This window comes from Labrus bergylta, chromosome 2 (assembly GCF_963930695.1).
Source record: "Labrus bergylta chromosome 2, fLabBer1.1, whole genome shotgun sequence".
Classification (NCBI taxonomy): Eukaryota; Metazoa; Chordata; class Actinopteri; order Labriformes; family Labridae; genus Labrus; species Labrus bergylta.
The window spans coordinates 23,413,115-23,430,034 of record NC_089196.1 but is presented as its reverse complement, the minus strand read 5'-3'; the positions used below and the strand labels follow the sequence as shown (position 1 = coordinate 23,430,034).

The window sequence follows — 16,920 nt, the reverse complement described above, 5'->3', positions numbered from 1 at the left end:
GACTTGTAATTCAATTTGTTTATCAATATCCTTATTTTGTACTCATATTCAATCATTGTACATTATTGTCTTTCTAATCTTTGCTGTGCACGCGTTAAAAAAATATATTATTAAGGACCTGTCTCATATCAACACCTGTCCCAAATAAAGGCAGGGACATTTTATGTACTGAAGAAAATAAAAGCCCAAGTTTTACTGTAATGTAGAGGGAAAACTTACAGGAAGATATATATTATATATTAGATATCACAATACATTATAATAAATTAGACTGCATGATGAAGAAGCACGGGGTTAATGTTTATTTAAACATCACAGATAAAGTTAAAGTCTCATTATAAATGTGAGTTTGTTACAGTATGTTGCCCACTATGATTATTTATAGTGTCCCTTCAGGAGACATCAAGACAATCAGAAGTATTTTGAATCAGACTTAGAGGCAGGGATATTTAAAATATGATTATATGACACAGAAGAAACCAGTGCAGAGATCAGAGAAAAACAAGGCGTACGTTTTTCCATTATCAGCAGAATAAAAACACAAACACATTTTTGAACCTGAACTGAACCTGTAGTTTAGATTATTAATCTCTTACTAGTCTCAAGTGACTTTTAACTGCTATTCAGCCATATATTTATATGAACTTCCTCCAGCAATGTATCATAGTCACCATTTTACATCCAATTTTGCATCCAAACCGCATAATCCTATTTAAACGTCCAGTTTGGGGCCTGGTGTCTTACGTTATTCCCTGCTGCAGTGACTTGAACCTTTCTCAAATTTCATCATGTCCCAGTGTGACAGTCTCCTCTGAGTTGTCACAGTTCCACAGACCACAATGTAATAACTTTTAAGTGTGGTTTGTGTCTCCAGCTCAGCTCCCTGGGTCGTTAGCAAGAGAGAAAACAACAGGAAGAGACAAAGTGGAGAGGGAAGCCTATGATCTGAAATCTGTTCTGGAGCTTTCAACAATGAAAACAACTAACGGTATATGATTCTACAACCAATAATCAGAGACGTCAGGTTAAAGTCTCAGACCTTCATATAAAAAATATCACGTCAAAACTTTAGTTCCACATTTAAGTTAGCTACCTCCAGCAGCGAAAAGTTAGTTGAGAACAAACACTGGAAACAGAAACAAAATAAGTTATTTTTCCCTCCGTCTTTACTCAGAATTTTTCGCTGCAAGCCCCCTTGAACACATTTCACATGACATGTGAGAATGCTGCAGGTACGAGTCTGGCAAATTCAACGCTAGTGAGGGGGAGGGGGTGATGACTCCTGGGAACGCTGCACGTCATTAGACTGTTTGATCTCATCTGCATGCACGTAATCAAACTGCTTCATGATTGTTTCTGTTTCGCTCTTTTGTTGATACCATAAAGGGAGGGATAACGTCATGCTCTGTGCATGTGTGCTCAACTGACTCATGAGGATTTTAGGAGCAGCCTGCCTGACGTTGAGTTAGAACTTTTCAGGTGTACATACGGGAATGTGAAAGCATTTGAAGACAGAAAATGATGTAACAAAAAGGACCTGTGTTTGGTGATAGCAAACTGTTGCTTTAGTTCAAAGCTAACATACAGAAAGGATGCCTCACCATAATAAGTACAGCTGCTCCAAACACTAATAATCACAACTCTCATGTACCACATACTGAAAATCTCAGTGACATCAGATTAAGTTAGCATTGAACATCAACAGAATTGACTCCTTTATCATATAACGGAACATTTTTAAATGGTGATGTTATAGCAAAGCCTTTGTTTAATATAACCATAAGTTGTGTTCTACAGTGACCTTATTTTGATGATGTTTTCACCTTAAAAATAACCACAGGAGGTAGATACAACCCGGATGCCACTAAAACCACAAATAGCTCTAAAAATGTGAAACGCCACAGCTCAGCCAATTCCAAACACCTGCTGTTTATCAGTTGGTTCAATAATAATAATAATAATAACTTTATTTATATAGCACCTTTTAAAAACACAGGTTTACAAAGTGCTTTGACAAACAGCAAGAACAAAGCAAACTAAACCAAACACAGAAGAACATTAACAACAGTAAGAATATAACAGATGCAAAATACTAAAAATAATTAAATACAATTCAACAGAAAAGAACCCAAAGTGCACGATACACAACCAGACATATAAAACCCGACCATCACAAGAACCATCATAAGAACCCAGGCAACACAAGAACCCAACAACACGAGCAGCAGGACATACATTGACCCAGTATGTTTTACTGATTTTGTGTGTAATTATTATAGACTAATTAATATTATTGATTATTATGTGCTGTACCTAAAGAATTGTGCATGTTCCATGATTCATATTCCCAATCTATTTGACTTAAATCGAGATAATTTATCATCTTTGAGTGAATTGTAAAGCAGCTTCTAGGTATGAAGAAATAAGTAGCCTACTAGTCCACTTTTGAGTATCTGCAAATGAAAAAGGAGAACTTTTAATGTATTCTCCAGACATCACAACATTTAGTTGACGAATAAAAAACTGATAGAGACGCGTGATAGCTTATCCAGGACGCGTTTACTGAATGACTTCATGCAGGAACTCATCATGTTTCTCATCAACAGTGAAACTCCTTCTTCGTCTCCTCTTGACAAACGGGGGAGTGGGGGAAGGGACAAGGGGGAGGGAGAAGAGAAAAGAGGAGAAAGCGTGACGTCAGATGTTAGTGGGATGTCTTTAAGTGTGAGGGTGAGAGTGGAAGCGTAACGTCCTGAAGAAAGGAGAGTTGGTGAATGGGTTTTCGGTAAAGCAGAGCTGAGCTGCCCTGGATAAAAAGCAGAAGTTTAGAACTAAAAAAAAAAAAAACTTCTTCACATTCTTCACACGGCGTCGTAACCATCTACACCGAGACTGTAAGTAGAGGACGACGCAACCAAGCAGACATCATGCAGCTGTTTATGACACTGATTTCACACGTTTCTATGGCTTGTATGATTACTGTTGCTGAAAATGTCATGAATGAAACAGTTTGTGGATTGAACAAGACACACAAGAAGTCCTTCTCGGGCTAATGTTGCTCTATGTGTCAGTCACAACTCAAGCGAGCTTAATTTGGTTGAGCTTTTGAATTGAACAGTGGTTGTGGTGACTGTTATTGGAAAGTTGAAGTCTGCATTCTTAATCCAAAGAGAGAAACTAATAATACTTATAAAGTAACTTAATGTTTCTATGTTGACACTTCCTGCAAGAGATGTGGATTTGCACATCCTTTCAGCCATTTCTTTTGCAGAGTAGAAATAAGATATGCAGTTGCAGAAAGATAGCCAGCTTCATCCGTGTTCAGGTCCAGCATCTTATCTTTAAATCATAATCAGATTGACAGGCCAGGCATTAACACACACATAAGGAATTTGACTTCAATTTTAAATGCACGTACATAGGCAAACATACAGCTTTAAGGACAACAAGCATGACAAGATAAACATTAAATCAATCTGCTTCACATGTGAATATACAGTATGGAAAATGTAAACAGGTGGTGTCATATATAAAGAGTAGTTTCATATGTCGAGATTGTATTTAAACAATGACAGTCTACAATAACAGTAACATCTGGTAGCAGTTTGACATAACAGCACATCCACATCTCTGTGAGAAGCCTAACCTGTTATTTTACTCCTTCAGTATTGTTTTTTATTTCCAATCTGTCGTTCACACAGCAACTTCCCCTTCACCCTTCTCCTTCTCCCTCCACCACAACCTCATGTCCTTGAAGGGCAGTGAGGAGGAGAAGAAGGAGGAGGTCCATCTAGAGCCACCCATGGCGCTCTGTGCCTGATACACAGTGCACAGAGAGGGGGAAGTGGTACTACATCATAAACTAAACACAGCCAGGAAAACGCTCAGTGTTTATTCTAGCTGAGTTCAAGGACAAACTGCAGTGATGAGAGGAGGGGAATCACTGCCACCATCTCTCAGAAAGTCCTTTCACCAGAACTCCCACTGTTCCACCTCAGCATTTTGTAATGTTCAACAGGTTCCAGGCCTTTTCTTATATAAGCAGTTGAGCTGTGATTGACTTAAGTGAGATTGTCCCAACCTGCATACTCTTAGTTTTGACAACCTCCAGATAACAAGTGCAAACTTGTAACATATCAGCAGATGAAGTGATATTACTGTGATTGCAAAGGGTGATTTTGTTAGCAGTGCTTTTCAAATGCAAAAGCTGTATGATGAATCATTTGATAGCTGACATTTATACCAAATGATTGGTGGGAACTCAGCATCTTCACCGAGGTTTAGAACATCTGCAAAAGAAAAAAATCTGATATATGAGAAGAAGCAGTAAAAGGAAAGACACTAAAACATACACAAATACACATGATGTTAATGTATAATCTGCTCAGGAGTAGTTTTTTTTTAAAATATCAATATAGTCTTTTGATAGATTATGTACCTAAATGGTGGACCTGTGTTCTCCCATGAATTCACAAGGCTGCAGACATCAACACTATATTATCAACTATCAATAATGGCTGCTCAAATGTTTAGATTTAGGGAGCAGTCACCACACAGGTTGATCCATAACCTTTTTTTATACACTTCCTATTACAGGTTGAGTACTTTATATGACAGTCGAAGTGATGTTCTGATGTAAAATCAGCGACTTTGAATTCATGAAAACAAAGATAAAAAAAATCAGCGAAACTGAAAGTGTTTGACGTGATGGATTACCTGTACGAGGTAATGTACTGTACTGTACTTCATCTCATAGTTCAATGAATAGAAACCAGGAGCACCAGTAGCAAATCCAAACCCCTCCAAAAACACATGTTTTATATCAAGTAATACTGTGAGGTCCTTCAAACACCACTGTAGAGGAGGTAGGGTTGATTTGTTTAGAAGAAGAAGGCAGGAAAAGTTTGTTTGTTCCATCCATCATCTTATTTAGAAACAAATGAGACAGCTGGAGGAGTCAGGAGGGAGCAGAGCAAAGCCGTGTCATTCCTGTCTTTGTGTAAGTGAAATGTGAGGGTCACTGAGGGGCTTTGTGCGTCAGTGTCTGTGGGGCCACCTCAGAGTCATGCGTAGGGAGTGAGGGGCCGGGGTGCTGCACAGATTGAATAGGTTAGGGGGCCACAGCGGCCTGTCTTGGAGATAGAGGGAGTGAATTCTGGGCCAACGGTGACAGGTCTTTGAACGCTAAAGATTGAGTGAAGGGGGCCACTGTCGGCACGTCTTTGTGAAGCCTTTGTTGAGTTGAGTCGCACCAGATGAAGGGCAGAGATGTTTTTATTCAGGGCTTCTTTTTTTTTTTTTTTTTTTTTGGTGCACACACAAACACATGCCCACAAACGAGAAACTTTTCTCTTTGGAAGTCATGCGTTTAGATGCAGTTACACCCCAGACGAGTGAGCACAGGCTGGCATCGTCCATGGTTTTTAAGGTGTGTATTTATTTTTAACTGTTTGTGCGTCAGTAAAGGATTGTCCCTGCACACTTTTGGAAGGGTCTTGTTTACATTTTTGGGGCCTCTTATTGTCTCTGAAACCTCAGCCTCCCCGGTTATATTTGAAGGCTAGAACTTACCGGCATTTCTTCACCCAGTTGTGGGGGCTAAATTTATTGGCTTTTTACAGCTTGAATAATTTGATAGTGTATAATCGATGTCGGTCAAGTAAATCCTGTCTAACTCTGGAGCACTAAACATGCAATCGAAGGCAAACATCTCTCCCTCGCTGAAGTTAGATAAAAGTTGTGGTAAAGGTCGATCCATGGGAACCTTTTTCTCAGTTTGCCACTCTTTCCGTCACTGTTTATAGAAGGCAACAAATGCGGTGGCTCACATGGTTATGGTTAGAGTTCTTGTAGACAGAAGATTGGCTTGTTTCGTAATATCTGTGAGGGTTGAGAAAGCCTCATGTAAACCAAAGAAACTGAACTTGTCTTTGTGCTTGTGCTCTTTGGTGCTTTGTATGGATCTCTCTGAACTATCTGTCCCCTGTTTGTAGAATGAAGCTTGCTGTGAAAGCAGGTGGAAGTTTGCCTCCCTCAGGTGTGACGATCAAAGGGGTTACTATGTACAGCTTATTAGTGTCTTTGTTGGTCTTCTAATACCTTTTTTGGCTGAAAGCCTTTGTTCTCACTACATGTGTTGGAAAACCTGGTTTGTGTTACAAAGGTCTGCTTTTTTCACACTGCCTGAGGGCAAAAGAGGGCTCGGTGTTGATCCAAAGCTGTTGTTCAGTTGATAAAAATGAGCTGTGATGAAGATTTACGAGCCATCGCTGCAGGGGAAGGGGTGTCTCTTTCTACAGCTAATGTTGTGGCTTGTCTGCTGTTCTAACATCACTCTCTTGGCCACGCCCCGACATAGTCTTGATAAATCGCTGACAATAAATAATTTCCTTAAAAAAAATTGATTGGGAAATGGAGTGTTAAGAGTGTGGTATGTTCCCACTTTATCGGTTGTGTAATGTTCCCTATTGCTTCATACACTCCATTCTCCCTCACTTCTCCAAGAGCTCTGCTGCTTGCATTCTTTTATGAATGAGGGATATGTTTGGTCCTGCCCTGTGCGCCGACTGCTATCATACTAGTTCCATATCTCTTGGGGTTTCTTATTTCCCTGATTCTTGGAAACACACAAAGGAAGTTAGAGTGTCATTAGCAGCCTGTGATTGTCCACATCTTGTTTGGGTAGCTGTGTAGTCCTAAAGATGGTGCCTATTTTGTGGTTTTTGGTTTTGAGGGCCTTCCTTTTTTTTGCTGGTCCAGATGCATGGCAGCACCAGAGCAGAGCAGGCTGTGCAGCTTAGGGAGCAGTTCCCCTTGGTTTGAGGTTTCTGGTCCAGGATGTGTGAGTGAAGAAGAATGAGCTAATGGAGTCCTCCAAGACCCGATCAAAGTGGGGAATCATCTGATCTGGGTGGGCGATAAACCTGCTCAAATTCCCTTTTTTGAAAACAGTGAAAGGCTTGTGCTCATCAAAAACCATTTTGACACATGATGTATGGACACTTTCCTGACAATTTCCAGACATTCAGGTCCTGACATTTTCCAGACTTGCCCTTTCACACATATACCGCACAGCAAGAGGTTCTCTGAGAACGCCTTCCTACTACTGGAAATTGTTGGTTTGGCTTAGATGAGGTGAGCATAGGGACTTATTCAAAATACAAACACCACTGGGAAACATAATAATGAAGCAAACATTATAGAAATATGAAGCAGAGGAATTTAGATATGTGAACAATATGGTTGTCAGGATACCAGAATTACCGTCAGTAAGATACTAATACCAATCAATGCCTTGTGTTCTTTTATAAAATAAAGAGTCTATCTATCAAACACTCCATGGTCCTCAGAGTGGGCATCCCTGGTTCGACTCCAACCTGTTGCTCCTTTCCCGCATATCTCTCGCGCTGATTTTCAACTCCATCCACTGTCTCTCAAATGACGGCATATAAAGGCCAAAAATTAAAACCTCTGATAACAGCACTTTTCAACACTATCGATCATAAAAAATAATGGCGATTCTGTGATTACAAAACACAGGGTATCATAATATTGAAACCATAGTGAACAATACCAGTTAGTCCACTTGCTTGCAGTGAATGTTGTAGTGTATCATCTGTGTTCGTGTGTTGTACACATTGGCTCATCCTGCCTTCATGTGGACATGTGAACTAGAAGGCTGCCAGCAAAAACTTTGTTTGCTGTGGTTAGGGTTGCGTTCTTCACTTCAACTCACCTGGGTAATGTCCAGGAGTGCCATTCAAGTGTGAAAGGGGTTTTAGAGGAACAGAAACATTTCCACTGTCTTTCCCAATCCCAATCTCAATCAATGTCCATGAATGGATTTTTTATTTCAACGTTTTTGTTTTTTTTACCGTCTGTGTGTAACGCTCTCTTTGTAGACCAATCTGGGTCAACTGTTTTTTTTTGTTTTTTTTATCTGTAAACCACCCACCTTCAGTCCTCATTCACATTCACCCTCTACAGGCAGACTACAGCGGTCAGAACTCATTACCTCAGCACCTTGGCATGCTACCAGAGCCCTTTGCTGATATCTCAGAGCAATTACTCCAGATTTACTACCCGGCCGCCTCCTCTAACTAACGGCCAACTGAGTGACCCACATATGCCTCGGTCCACTGCTTTGTCTGAGGCAGCAAAATGTCTCAGCTCATACTGATGTTCTGCTTTATTTGTACACTTTTGATTGAGCTTAGAGGCTGCTTGGCCAACAGGTTTTCACAGCCAAACATACAGTCCACATGGCTCGCTGTCAGCCCACAGGTTTTCCTTTCTATAAATTCCATTAATGAAAGTTTTTCTCATAGTAGAAAAAGGAGACTGTTCATGTTGGCTGGCTGAATGAAGGGTTGGAAAAGTGTGTGTTGGCTTCAGGCCCTCACTACATGCATGTAATCTTGTGTGGCAGGCTTGGTTTCTATCAGGACATTAGAGCAGTGTGGGAACAGGTCCAGATCAGATGCAATAATGACTGCTTTCATCCTGTAGCATATCTAATGTAACATCGGTCAAACTCAGCGTCATGCACGACTCATGAAAGAATCATAAGACCCCGTGATATGTCAGTGTTGGTGATGCATATCACAGACAGGCACGCAGAAAGCAGCAGTAACAAAGATCTGACAGTTTGAAGAAGATACATATCTATCAAAAGCAACTGGGAGGCAGAGACCTTTCACCTTGATCACCGGGTTATGAATAAGTCATAATTCTGAGTGTCTCATGTGCCGTGAAGTGTTAAAATACTCCTCCTCCAGCACTCACATAAACACATAGAAAAGCTTGACCCTGCCAAGGAAGTGCTGCTCAAGCACTTTCCCAGAAATCTGTTCAAACAGACGTAAACAAGTGGAGCGTGTTTATCAATTTCAGGACGTAGTGACCTTTCTGCACTGCAGCACTCCCGTGAAAATACGCTCATAGACTGTATATGGAGCTGCCCCAGGCTAAAGAGTTTTCTTACAGAAGATGAGCCATTGTATGCAAATGATCAAAAAAGTATGCTTAACCAATTAGTAATGCCAGTACTGACGAGAGAGGGTGACAACATTATTATTTAGTAGAGCCCTCTAAATTGTAATATTGTTCTTCAAAAATATTGTTCTTCAGAGAAAGACAGAAAGAAAGAGCTACACTTCCTCAAAACACCGCACAAGAAAAAGTCCCTTCTAGTTTCCATCTCCCTCAGAGTGCCGTCCTTAGTGAGACTACAGAGAGCCATGATGAGGTTTGAGTGAAGAGATTTCCAGTAAGAACTGGGAGAGATCACACAAGGTGGCTGCCGGCTGCCTCGACAAGGTATGTTTAGACTCCATCCCTGTGGTTTAAAGAGGCAGAGCTGCTAATTTGAGGGTATTGTAGTCATAACCGACAGCAGCGTGCCTGACCTAGGTGGACTATAATCAGCTGCCAACAGAAGACTCTGAATCACTACAGAGGACCCAACACTGTAGCCTGGATGGCTCTCATTCAGATAAACAAACACGAAGATACATGCTTAACAGATCTGCAATTACACATGTATATTTATTCAGGATGCACACACATTACTATATTTTAATGGTCGCTGTAAATAGAGGTTAAACACAGTTTTTATGTGGTGAGTCAGGCTGGATGAGTGCTGTTGTGGGAAGCCATTGTCAGTAATGAGAATGGAAACTTAGATAACAATAAGGAGAGTGATAGGGGCTTATAAAAGAGCTGGAATAAACTCAAGGACTATAATTGAATATTGTGCACCCCTCCTTAATCTATGACCGCACGTTAGAGAAAAAAAAAAGCGCAATATGAAGTGTGATAAATAAATAATACTAAAGAATGCCTATTTGTTATATGTCATGTCTGTCTGTTCTCCTAAACGTTTTAAACAGTGTCTGTTTACAACATATCCCCTCCTAAATAAAAAAGAAAATCCAAAAAGCAGGGTTTTTTTCCCATCAGTTAACTTGAACCAAATAATATGAGGGTAGCTGAAAGATAGCCAGAGCTTCACCTGACTACATAAAAATGATGTAAAAGCATGGTCATCATTATACTCAGGCCTTCATCTAATGGGTAAAATGTACTCATTGAGGGTGAGAAAGCAGTGTTTGTTTACAGTATATAGAATATTTTGTCTTCTTAGTTGTAATAAATTCAGACCTAATGAGCGACATGTTGATTGTGAGTGCTCATTTTGTGATATAGCGCTTTAAATGGAATTGAATTGAGCTGCCCTCTCTCGAAGACTACAAATACCCTAAAAAAAACCCTATAAATGCAAAATAGACAAGATTAGAAATCCTTTAATTGTCATGTCACATTGTACAACAAGAATTGCTGTGCTTCCCTAAAACGAAGAATAACGTTCATCACAGTCGTATACATGCATTCATCCACGTGTCCATCATTAATAGTTCAGTGCAGACTTTAAAGTTGTAGGACATGATATCCTTGTAAGGGTATAATTTCACCTTACAAGGATATCATGCACATGAAATGCTATTGCACCATAAATCACCAGCTTAGCTTGAAGCAAGACAAGTTGACTGATCATCAACACATTGACTGTGCGTTAGAAGCTTTTTGCTGCTGTTGCTTCCTGTTTGCTTCCTGTTTGCTTCCTGTTTATCTCTGTCATTTCCCATTTTTTTCTGATAATGAATAGTAATGTTGCTGTGCAGTAGCTTCTTTGTTCTAATTCTATTCTTTCAGTCAGCCTGTAACCGTAATGTTCTTCCTCTCTTTTTCCCAAGCAGGGTAATTACATGAAGACCGTGTATTTTGGCTGAGGGTTCATGTAATCTGTAATTAGGATACAAGATTGTAGTAAGAGAATTGAGAATAAGGGGACTTTTAAGCAGACATTCCGCCTAACATACTGCTCAGTCAAACTTGATAGTGTAAGATGAACTTGGGAAAGACACAGATAGGCATCACTGTCAAACCGGAGACAAAGCAAACCTGTACACAAAATAAAATAAAAGAATGCACCTTTCTTCACGTGGATGAAAGCAGCAGCAGAACTACTTGAGAACACAGGCGTGAAATGCAAACACGACTGAGCCGCGCTGAACTGAGACACACCCGCATCTGAAGTGTTTCAAATCTCATACCTTCTCGTCAGATGTCGTCATGCTTGTGACTTTGTTTTTTTGACCCACTTCTACCCCTACTCAGTCTGCGTTTTTAGCTGCATGAGATAATGCTCCTATTTTGTAGCTTGGGAAATCGTCTGAAGTGTTTTGAACTGACTCAGATCTGTAGTGTTCATTCTCTACAGATGTGATGGGATGATTTAGCATCCCAAATGGAGGCTGGTGGGGAGGTTATAACCTCATGCCACATTTATTTCCCTCAGGACATTAGAGTGACTTATCGCTCTTAATAAATGTTTGTGGGCTGAACTTTTCATCACCAGCTAAGTGACACATTCAGCATGATTTAAGAGTCATAACATGAATAAATTGTCTTCTCTCATAAGATCAACAAGCCTTCCTTCTCTTTTATGTGAAAGTTATGAATCTATTGGAGCGAGTTTAAGCATGATTTATAGTACATCTCATAACTTGTACAGACTGGGACACTTTTAAAGAGTCACTTCATCACTCCTCACTAAGTTTAATCGGCATCATGCCGCGCAAAGTCATGTTTCGAGTTACAACGTTTTGAAATTTTGAGGTAAAAGTCCCCCCCAAAAACACCTGGGACATTTTTCTCCACAGATTTTGTTAATGATGCTTACGTTTGAGGAAATTGGATTTCAATAACTCACCAGCAGCTTTACTTTCCAGGAAAAATAGTCCCATTACCGTGGATAATCCATGAATCTTGCTGTTAAAGGTTCAAAGGGACTGTGTTTTCAGTGGAAAGCTGTAACAAAGTAAGGAAACACTGGAGTAACATTTGCTTTGCTTAAAATCTTTGCAAAACATACAATTTTAAAGCCTGACCATCCTTCTGGTGCTGTTCACAGTCTCTGATCTGTTTTAACGACTTAATAAATGTCCTCAACAGCTACTATTTTACAAAATTATCAAAGCAAAAAAAAAAAAACCCAGCATATTCACACTCAATTGTGACGTGTAGAAATAGTAACACACTCTGATTTGGAGAGAATTTGGTTCTTGCTGTGGAATAAGCGGAGGCACTTCAACAAGATTTGGCATTCCCCTTTTTTCAATACGTGGACTGTCCTGATAACTTAATGACATTGATAACTGTCTTTGTAGTGACATGAAGCAAAGTCCCTGGGATGAGGTATAAAAGGGCTTTTGCATGTCTTTCTGTTGTTTTACTCTTGGACTTGTGTGTTTTCTTGTTGCTTTCTTCTAAAATGTAGTCAAATCTGTAGTATTGAATGTTTTATAACTGCTTTCTAAATAACAACATTTTAAACTAAACTAAAAATCTAAGCAGAAAAAAAGGGAAAGAAGCTTTAAACACTTCACATTTTTATTGTGATTTAGTTAGATAGGCCTTTTCCTGATCTCACAGTTTTGGGACAAGGCTGGGGCAACTATTTTTAAAGCCCTCTTGAACTTAACCAGATCGTGAATATTTTCCTGGGTGTATCATAACACAGGATCATGACATCAGGGGCCTTCTAAGAAACCTCAGAGCTCCCGTGGGACCACAGCTGTATCCAGGCCAGTGTGGTCACTACGACTCAATCATAACATAGCAACAGTATAACAATGACTGTGATTGGGACCTATACACACACTCACTCAGACACACACTTCAACAGTGACTCGCATGCACAAACTCTCAAATGCAGTCAGAGAAGATTTAGAGGATCGCTCCGAACACGTCATCTGTTACAGGTTACGAGTTATGTGCTGCTGATTGCTGTTGAATCAAGAACAGAGAATTGACATTCTTTTTAATGCTTCAGCATCAATTATAACATAATAAAAGGCTACAATAAATCCAATAACCGCTCACTCTAATGCATAAAATATGTTTATTCAGACGGTACTTTGAAAAGCGAGCGCAATGATGGAGCTCCAGTGGAGATTTCATGTGTGTGCTTGCTGCAGCAGAGACGATCAGGCATGTGATTCTGTGTGCTGCTGTCAGATGTGGCATGCTGTAACAGAGCGCTTCACCGATTTGTGTTGACAGCTGCTGAGCGGTGAGACACACGAGGCTCCAGTCATTTTGCAGATAAAAATCAAATGCACAAAGGCGCAGTTATCACAAATCAAATGACGACAGTAACAGTCATATCTGTTGTCTTTAGCTCTGTGTGTGTGTGTGTGTGTGTGTGTGTGTGTGTGTGTGTGTGTGTGTGTGTGACTAATCCCGACCGTTCCAAAGACATCTGGAATAGTTGCTCGTGGTACACACACAGCTGGCTGGTAGTGAATTGGAGGTAGCGCTCTGTGGGAGGCTTAACTTCATGATTCATAGTGGATGGGAAAGCAGTCTTCTTAAACTCTTGCTCACTCTTCTTCCCTCTCCCCCCTCTTGTGCACGTCAGTGACTCCCACTTCATACAGAGTCTGTGTCTGTGTCTCTGCAGGGTTACTTTTCAAACAGCATTATGGCGGAGGGAAGCTGTTTCGGCGCATTGTAGCTGCACGTCTTGGGATGACCGGAGAAAAAAAAAAAAGAAGGGGGGAAAAACCGAAGAAGAAAGTAGGCTTGACATCTGCTCAGAGAGGATAACATCAGCTGCACATCTGGATCCAAACAGGGAACCGACTGGACCTTTCTCTATGTAAGGAAAGGAATTTCGGCTCCTCTATATCAGCGCTCTGACACTTGGAAAAGCTTAAAAGTGCTTCCAAAAAAATTGATTCTATTTTGTGAATTTGCTTGTCGCCGTCTCAGAAAGACAAAACGCCATGTGCCATGTCATTGTAACATGCCGCTCCATGCTCTGGACGCTGCTCAGCATCCTGGTGGCCTTCGCTGAGCTCATCGCCTTCATGAGCCCTGATTGGTTGCTGGGATTCCCTCGCTCGGACTCCAGTGCGAGCGGGGCGGGAGTGGACTCCGGGGAGTACCGGCCGTCTTTGGGTCTCTACAGCCGCTGCCTTCGCATCGGCAGACGAGGGGTTGGGGTCAGCTGCGGGCCCTACGCTGGGACGTTTGGGGAAGTGGCCAGTGGCTTCTGGCAGGCGGCCATGTTGTTTCTGGCAGCGGGGACGTTAGTGCTCGGAGTGGTGGCCTGTATCTCCATCTTCAGCCTGTGCTTCCAGAGCATCCTGAAGAAGAGCTTATTCAACATCTGTGGACTGCTGCAGGCCATCGCAGGTCAGACTTCTTGTTTGTGTGTCTGTGTGTCTCTGAATGAAGATGCGTGAGTGTTTAGCTGAACTCTTATTGGTTGGTGTTTGCTTGATTTTCTTCTTTTCTTTTTGTTTATTCAGTCTTCAAAAAAGACATAAACAGGAAGAAAGTTAGATACGTCATATACCAAGGTTAAGAGCTGTGAACAAACTGGCCAAGAAAGGAAAATATCAAGTCAACATAACATTTGCATTATTTGAAATCTATACGGTCCTGTGATTCGCTCAGAAGAAGCCAGGCCGTGGACAAGTTATATAACAAGTTAGCGTCATTGCTGCTGAAGCTAATGCTAATAATATGGGACCCTGTTACAAATAATGTAGGTGTGCAACATGTCTATGCAAGCATATATCTGTGGATTTTATAATCATGCCGTAGCCTTTGGGGAAGTTCTGCTTTGAGTTTACAAGTTGAAACACCTGAGTTTACAAGTTGGCAGAAGCTATTCCACGTTTTAAGTTCACCTCAGTCTTTATGCGCGTTTCTTTCAACAAAGGGCTTCGATAGGCGTGTTCGGCTGGACGGATCTGTTGACTAGGTAACCAATCGAAGGGGGGTCTCTTTTTGTCAGCTGAAAAGATATATGCTTTCTTCTTCAGAGTTGAGTCACCTAGTTCCCAGCTGCACTTGGACTTGTTTGTCCTCTCAGCCCTGATGTTTACATGCAAGTGACTCAACCCTTCGTCTCATGGTCTCGTCTCTCCCTCCAGGCCTGCTGCTGATGGTCGGTCTCATGCTGTACCCTGCTGGCTGGGGTTCAGAGAAGGTGAAGAGCTACTGCAGCACCGAGGCCTCGCCCTTCAGGCCGGCCCTGTGTGGTCTTGGATGGGCGTTCTACACAGCGATAGGAGGAACGCTGGCGACCTTCATGTGTTCTGTCCTTTCTGCTCAGGCTGAGATCGCCACATCCAGCGATAAAGTGCAGGAGGAGATCGAAGAGGGGAAGAGTCTGATCTGCCTGCTCTGAGACTTTGAGGCTGTTTGGATTCTCCCGGACTCATCCTTTTTTTTTTAAACTCTCCTACATAGAAATCTGTACGTGTCAGTAAAGGGAGAACAGACGATTCTCTGAGTGATTCCATCCCTTTTGGGTATTCTGCTTTGTTAAAATCAGCTGATTATTGAAAGATAGAGGCCTTGGTAACAAAGTTACCTGCACACTTATTCAGTGTTTTTGACCAAGATGCTGATATTTCTTGTAACAAGTATCACCTTATACAAACCACTGTATTGTAATAGAGAAATGCTTAGGAAATGGTAGCGCAAGTGTTGTTAGTGTAACTGTGGACAAGTTTAACACTGCCAGTAAAGCAGTGTGCAGGTTTGTAACGTCATTATAATGTTCATTCACATGGTTCACCTGCAGACCTCAACAAACCTCTGAATACTAACAGATGTGTGCACTTAAACACCCCACAACAGCTCACACGTGTTGTGTTGTGTGTGTAAGACATTAACTGTTGTGGTTTTTAAAATGTCCATATGCTCTGAATCGGCTGCACAGCAGGACAGTCAGACGGTCTACCTACCTGTTTGAAATGTGCCACTCATGGGATTGTTCACTTTAAAGGGAGTTCCTTCTGTTAAGTGGATTGTTTGTGGGTTCGTTGCAGCTTATTAACCAGCAGAGTGTGTGCAGAAAAATAACAAGAGACCGGCCCAGATGTCTTCCGACACTGCTGTGAGCTTTCATGTTGGGATGTTTGCTCACAGTGAGATAACGCAGGCTGCACCACAGCTTATCAAATGTTATCTTATTGCACACCACACAGAAAGGAGCAAGCTTTGTAAAGACAGACTAGACAAAAACAAGTGGTTGAAAATTAAACTCAAGCCTTCTCTAGAGAAATAGGTCAGCTTTGTATATTGTTAATGCGGTCTAGAGAAATCCTCTTTGTTTGTTTGACACTTTTAAAGTGTCAGCTGATACCATGTTTTGCACTTGGGCCTTCATTCATTTCAAATTGCTAAATATTGTCCCCTGTTTTCAACCCCCCCCCCCCCCCCAATAATACATCATTTCATTGCTGTTGATGTAACATAATGTGGTTGCTTGTATTCATTGTAGTTGAGATGTGCAATAATTCAACCCTGGCGTGTTTGCAGAAAGAAGAATGAGTGGGCTGAGAGGATGAAAAGTGAAATCATGCTATGGATGTTTTTCTATAATACATAAAGAATTTCTAGTCTTATGCTTTTAAATTGATGTTTACTGTCCACTGTTTTTGTTATATTAACAAAAGAGTAACAGCATTGGTGGCACATTGTTTGATGCTGCATGTACGAGTTAATGTGTGAGGAGAATTGCAGCCTGTCATTTGTGGTCTTCTCAATAAACTACTTTCTTTAGTAAATTTGTGCTACACTTGTACAACCTTAACTTCAGGCTTAGTGCTTGTTAAAAACTAAATTTCTGAGGAAACACTGACACCTAGAGACGGGAAGTAGAAAATACACAATGGTGGCTTGAACCAGTTCTCCCCCAGTCAGGGTTCCAAGACAAAACTGTGGTCTTTTATTTATTGTTCTTTTAAGTGATGATAACCTGTTAGTGTGATCTGCTCTCTATTCTCAGAGCTATGACAAGGGTATTTTTTTGGCGTCACTTAACCCCAGAAGTCG

At 41.0% G+C, this 16,920-nt stretch overlaps 1 protein-coding gene across 2 annotated transcripts; it reads left to right on the top strand.

Annotated features, from left to right (window-relative positions):
- The first annotated feature begins 2,719 nt into the window (after window positions 1-2,719).
- On the top strand, window positions 2,720-16,652 carry LOC109994207 (LHFPL tetraspan subfamily member 2a protein). Of its 2 annotated transcripts, XM_020647436.3 has the most exons (4): window positions 2,720-2,894; window positions 13,526-13,723; window positions 13,837-14,262; window positions 15,009-16,652. In XM_020647436.3, exons 3-4 carry the CDS (start codon window positions 13,851-13,853, stop codon window positions 15,263-15,265), a joined length of 669 nt encoding a protein of 222 aa, XP_020503092.1. In that variant the 5' UTR covers window positions 2,720-2,894; window positions 13,526-13,723; window positions 13,837-13,850; the 3' UTR covers window positions 15,266-16,652. The 2 variants fall into 2 exon arrangements, with proteins under 2 accessions (XP_020503092.1, XP_065805567.1); XM_065949495.1 differs by lacking the exon at window positions 2,720-2,894 and adding an exon at window positions 5,410-5,428 and having other exon boundaries at window positions 13,526-14,262.
- Window positions 16,653-16,920: the final 268 nt, after the last annotated feature.

Excerpts from the sequence above, each read along its gene's own strand:
- LOC109994207 (XM_020647436.3), top strand. The coding sequence starts at position 13,851 with ATGTGCCATGTCATTGTAACATGCCGCTCCATGCTCTGGACGCTGCTC. Across the intron at positions 14,263-15,008 it reads ACTGCTGCAGGCCATCGCAG|GCCTGCTGCTGATGGTCGGT; the intron begins GTCAGACTTCTT and ends CTCTCCCTCCAG.